Source organism: Python bivittatus, unplaced genomic scaffold (genome assembly GCF_059951505.1).
Source record: "Python bivittatus isolate LINGU-HERP-01145 unplaced genomic scaffold, Pbiv_v1 ctg000100_np1212, whole genome shotgun sequence".
NCBI classification, from domain to species: Eukaryota; Metazoa; Chordata; class Lepidosauria; order Squamata; family Pythonidae; genus Python; species Python bivittatus.
The window spans coordinates 6,137,405-6,143,404 of NW_028277038.1; the positions used below are offsets into that span (position 1 = coordinate 6,137,405).

Sequence of the window (6,000 nt, forward strand, 5' to 3'; positions counted from 1 at the left end):
ACATCTAGAATCCCTTTTGGCCAACTGGTCTGGAGATTGAACATATCTGGAAAGCGATCAGTAGAGGACCTTCTTGGACATCAGGAAGAACAAATTACTCAATACTAGATGGAGTAAAACTAGACTGCCCACCAGAAGTGCAAATAATAATGCTAAATCTTAAATATTTAGAACATCTAATGCAAAAACAAGAATCTTTGGGGAAGGCTGTGATGCTTGGAAAAATTGAAGGCAGTAGAGAGAGAGGGCTGGCAGAAGCAAGATGGCACAATACTGCCTCTGACATCCCATGAGCTTAAGAGAAGAAGCAGTCGTGATTCTGGCAAAAGGATGTCCATCCAGCCATGAAGAGTCAAAAGCAACTGGACAAGTTGAAGAAGATTTGGCTGTATTGGATCCTTGTTTAGATTAAGAATCCACCATTGGGAATCCCAGGGAAATGTCGCAGCATGTTCTTGATTCCTTCTCTTTGTTCACCCAGAAGTCAGTTACCCTTTCATAGCTACTCCTGCAAAGTCCATTTGGGATGGTCTTCGGCTTTATAAAAGGCCTGGCCTAATATGGATGTGGGTTTTTTAATCTAGCCAACTTTATTTTTGCGTGCTGTGTGTGTGTGTGTGTGTGTGTGTGTTCTGTGCCTTCCTTGTTCGTGCCAATGCTGACCTCTAGTGTTCAGACACAGTAAGTCTTAAGAAATGAAAATAGACGATTGATGGAGATCATGACTTTCCTTTTCTTCCTGAAATCTCACCAAATGGAAAACAGACCCTGTTAAAGATGGCATATGCCTGTATAGGGAAGTGCTTCAGGAATCATGGAATAATGTGTTTTCCAGTCCATTAATTGTTAATGGCGCAATTTCTGGCCAATTTAGGGGAAGAAAAGTAACTTTGAAGAAGTGGATCTTTGCTCCAACTGCAAAGGAGGCATGATGGAATCTCATCAGCCTTGCCTAGCCTTGGAGAACTGAAAATGCTGTGGTTGAAACACCACCACCATAAAGGTCAAAAGATGTTGTTCTTCTTGGGCCTTGTGAACCTGATCCATGCAGAGTATCTCAATAAGTTGAGATTCCTTATTACAACTGGATTTTTATAAATGGTTGTAGGTATGCCATGAATCTGGTTGAGAGCTCTATCCCTCTGTGGCTCCAAAGAGTTTTTCCCTCACTTTCCTGTTATTTTTTTTATCTTCACAACAGCTCTGTGAGAAAGATTGGGACATAATGATTAGCTCAGGGCCTCCCGGCAAGCCTCATGGATGAGTCTGGACTTGAATGGTCTTCCCAGTCTCCTTATCTAATGCTCTGCAGACCTTTCCCTACAACAGATCTTTTGGAACTGTTCCCCTGTCTCCCAATTCTCAACCAATTTGGTCAACCCTGGAATGTGGTGGGCTTTCCGACTAAATGAACCAAGTTAATTCTGGAGAAAGTGACTGAGATTGGAGCAGACTCCACCAGATACAGCATAGAGATTCCTTTTTTCATTTTCTTCTCTTTTGCTCTCCCCTTTCTTCTGCAGATGTGGTGCTACTTACTCTCAAATGATGAAGACGGTTGGGATTCACCCAACATGCGCTGAGGAAGTCACTAAGCTGCACATCACCAAGAGGTCGGGCTTGGATCCGACCGTCACGGGCTGTTGAGGTTAAATGCCATCCCTGGTTAACCAAGGAAAGTGTGCTGGGCAGAAGTTCCTGGAAGAGAAGGCAGGAGCAGATCAATATCTACAGGTCCATTGTTTTGACCCTTTCATTGGTCTCTTTACCATGTCTTTCACCAACCCCAAAATGGGATAATCCAGTAATCGTGTGTGTTGTATTGCAAGAACACTGTCAGTGGGAATTTGACATGACTGACTAAGAAGAGAGATGGAAGCTGTGGAGAACAGAATGGAGTGTTGGGGAGAAGGGCCCAGACAACCAGCTACCTGGTTGGGCCCCTAAATCTCCCATGTTTTTGTTCCCGGTGGCAGGAACAAATAGGTGTGGCCTCCTATTTTTCCAATTGTAGAAAAGATTTTTTTCCCATGAACTGCTTCTTATATTTCCATCTCAGCCAGAAGGTGGAGATGCTGACTAAGATGTTAGGCAGGGGGTTAAGTGTTACCAAATGATAATGAAATGGGCAGCATTGCAAGGAAAACGCCAATAAAAATGCCATCCATGGTGACCTTTATTGTTAGCAATGGGATAAGGATGACCCTGCCTTAGTGTTTATTTTCAGTAAGATGAAAAGGTTATCTGAAGATCCATTTTTGCTCACCCCAAGTGTGTGGGATCCTTATATCCGAGACAAGCACTTGAGGAATGCTGTGGGTCTGTGCACACACTGTACCCCATGGAGAAACCATAAGTATAAGTCATTGTCCTTTCCAGAGAACTAACTCTGAGAATCTCCTACTGCAAAAACATCTTAGAAACTTGTGTTGTTGTAATGAAAAATATGTTCATCTTAGTACAAGTTTGGGTCCACCGTAGTTCCCTTCATCCAATACTGCATGGCCCTGCTAGCTGAGATCAGGGCATGGAGGAGGGTTGTCACTAGTTTGGGGAAGAGGACTCTGATATCTTGTTCCGTTTGGCACAATTCCCTCTCTGACTTCGCTTCCTCAACTGGATTTCAGAACAGCAGGACAGGGGAAGAGTTCAACAAGAAAACGACAGGTTTGAATCTCAAAGCAAGGAAGGGTGAAGGGGTGGAGAGTAAGGGGAAGATTGAGAAAGGAGTGGTTGGATGGAGTTGAGATTCTCAGAAAGAGGAAGGAGAGGGACGTAACAAGGAAAGGGCAACGTATGAAGAGGATGAATGTGGTGGAAGCAAAGTATGGAGAGGTCTAATGAAGGGTGTTGGTGTCAACCAGATCTAGTTGGGTCTCCTTTCCTTTTGCATCCTGTCTTTAACTTCATTTGCACAATGCTAGTTCCTTTTTGGGTGTGCACTGCCTAATGTTGCTTTGCCCCAAAGACAGCAGCATGATGGATCTGTGTGTATCTTTGTGTATGCATGTGGGTAAGAACTTGATCTTCCTTGCCACTTGCTGCTTGGGAACAAGAGAGAAGATGGCTTCTGCAGGAGGCAAAAGGAGGCCCCAGGATTCCAAGGAGTTCCCACCCACCCTGGCATTGGCCCCACCCACTGCTTGCTGCAGCCCCACCCCTTCTTTGGCCTCCAATAGCCAAAAAAAAACCCCCTTCTGATGAAAGAGTCTGAGCGGTGTGGATGAATTGATTTTTTTCTCCCATTGTTGAGTTTTTGGCCTCTTTGGAAAACCGTCCCCAATTAACGTGGCGGCTGTGAAATGAATCTACATTCCCTCTACCTAAGTCTCCCATTGAAATCAATATCCTCATACCGCAAATATTTATCTCTGTTGTTTTAGACTCACGAGACCGACTCCTGTGAAGCAAGACCGATCCTATTTCTGGAAATTCCAGCCCTCCTATTTATTTCGTCTTATGCATAAATCTAGACTGAAGTTCATGTACTGGAACTGGTACCAAAGCAGGAATAGATGCAAACCAAAGAAATCTGTTCCTTTTCCAAGAAGTTCTGCCTTGCGCCCCCCAGGGATGGCTTATTTGCCACAACATCAAGCAGCCTCACATCGATGCCAACAGTCCAACCAACACCGCAGAAGATTTCTTGGGTGCGCAGATATCTGTGCATTTGAGGAATGCGCTCAGAATCATGGGACGCCAGCTAATGATGGCTTGTGTATAAAACCACTCACTGGGGTAGACAGGTCTGATGCTTGCTGGTTTCTTATTGAGCCCAAGGAATTCTGTTATATTTAGGGTAGGCAATTTGACAGAAAAATAAAAAAAAACCTTTCCCCCGAATTTGTAGAGGCTGTGGTTCATTTGTGATAGCTTTCCCCCCTCAAAAAGTCAAAAATAGACTGCCATTTTCTAATCTACTGATTCCAGTTTTTTTCCTCCTCTCTCTACCACACTTCCTTGATTTTCCCAATACTGCAAGGCAGCAAGAAATCAAACCATGGTTATGGGAATTGGTCCTTTCCAGTCTGCTCCTATCAGTAGGACGTGTCTCCAAATTTTGAGCAGAAACTTGCAGCTCTCTTTCCAGGGGTTTAGAACTTTTGCTAAAGTTTTGGGCTAAAGCTAAAATTTGGGGCTCGGTTCCTGTCCTGAAAGTCCCCCCAAGAAATGCAGTATCACAACGATGTGAATTTTTGACGGACTGAGGGGTCTGTAAGGAAGAGAAGGAAAAACCAAAGTTTAGGCATGGCCACCCTGACTCAAACCCATTTAATGAGAATTAATACTTCCACTTACAAGGCCTGTGTGTTGGTTAGGGTTTCCTGGAACAGATTTGCCAAGAAGAGAATTTTTTTAAAGCAGCAGCTGTCGAAAAGGATTAAAAATGGTTTACGCTGTCAGACAGTGCTCCAGTTTTTCCGTTCCAAACCCGGTTCAAATTGGATGGTCAGTGTTAATTTGAAAAGCCCTTCCTTCTCAAAACATGTGGGCTTTAGCTTAACATTGGTTCCCCAACCCCTTCGCCGTTTTGGTTTCCGGGGTTGATTTATCCCCACTTGTAAATCTTATTAACCACATTGTATTTTTAAGGATGGATTTCCAAGCCTGAATGGGATAGGAATCCTTCTGCACCTCTCCAAGGATTGCTCACATACCTTCTTTGGCCACACCCGAAAATTGGATGCAGGCAGGTAGATGAAGCGGTCACACTCTTTTGAGCAGAGACCTGCACCCTCGTTCCCCCCACCCCCTAAAAAAAGGTGCAAGAGCGGGCGAGATGGTTGGCAACTGAATCCGCCCCACTTAGCTTTAATTGAAGGAGCTTGTCATCTTTGAAATGCAACACTTTCTCTCCCAAGCTTGAGTTGTACCCCCCCAAAAAACTTTTCCTGCCTTTGATCTTCCTTTCAAAACTCCGCGCTCGGGTTCTTTGCTTCACGGGTAGACTTGCCAGGTGTCAAGACTGAACCGAGTTTCTCGTCAAGCGTGACAACGTGGGCGATACGGAGAGAGTGCCTCGAATCCGTCAACAAAGTGACTTCGAGAAGCTGAAAGGACACCATGTCAATTACCTTGACCAAGATTCTTCTGGTCTACCTGCAGCTTTCCTGCCTAAAAATCTGCTGTGTTTCTTCTGTCATTGCTCAAATGATGCTGTGACAACCGGGGGATCCTGTGATGTTGGACAAGCTGTCAGTCTCCTTTGATTATGGATGGCAGATGGAGATTCACTTTCCACGCTCTTGTGAATTAAAATAATACGCTTCTGATTGGACACATGAGAATCAAGGCCTGAGGCCTTTTTTAAAATCGTCTTATGGACCAGGTAAGTATTGATGCTGACCAGTCTAGCAGATGAGTACAGCCAAGCTCTGACCCAAGGGGAGAGCAGCAGAATTTGTAGCTGTACTTCTCCTGTCCTCCTGTGGTTGTCAGGTTGTTTGCAGCCCAGATTTGGTAGCCCTACCTGAGGTTGGATAACTAACCTGGATGTCTTCCAGATATATGGACTTCAAGTCCCAGAATTCCCCAGCCAGCATGGCCGCCACTGAGAATTCTTGGAGTTGAAGGGTACTTTCTAGAACAGTGTTTTTCAACCCTGGCAACTCTAAGATGTGTGGACTTCAACTCCCAGAATTCCCTGGGAGTTGAAGTCCACACATCTTAGAGTTGCCAAGGTTGAGAAACACTGCTCTAGAAGTAGGGAGTTAGCTCCCAGGATTCCCCATTGCTGAGAGTTCTGGGCACTAAGGGCACACATCTGGAAGGCATCCAGTTGTGGGCAAGGCTGAACTACACTTTTGGTTTCCAATTCAGTATATTTACTGAATACAGAGAAGTACCCATGATCAGCCGCATCTAAAAATAAAAGATATATTTGTCTAACTCCAACGTATCAGAAAGTTTTCAATCTGTTTTTGGGGAGGAAACAGCAGTATTCAGGGAGGGGGTCAAGGGAGCGAATGAGAAAGCAACGTCCCATGACACAAGCTCCAC

General features: G+C 44.7%; 1 protein-coding gene across 3 annotated transcripts in view; it reads left to right on the forward strand.

Moving 5' to 3' along the window:
• TXNRD2 (thioredoxin reductase 2) overlaps window positions 1–3,843 on the forward strand; it is a 30,979-nt gene extending 27,136 nt beyond the window's left edge. For all 3 annotated transcript variants that reach the window (XM_007428138.4, XM_088135352.1, XM_025166610.2), the window contains exons 17-18: window positions 1,524–1,734; window positions 3,384–3,843. In XM_007428138.4, the coding sequence (XP_007428200.2) occupies window positions 1,524–1,653 (130 nt within the window). In that variant the 3' untranslated portion in view covers window positions 1,654–1,734; window positions 3,384–3,843. The remainder of the gene's footprint in view (window positions 1–1,523; window positions 1,735–3,383) is intronic.
• Window positions 3,844–6,000: the final 2,157 nt, after the last annotated feature.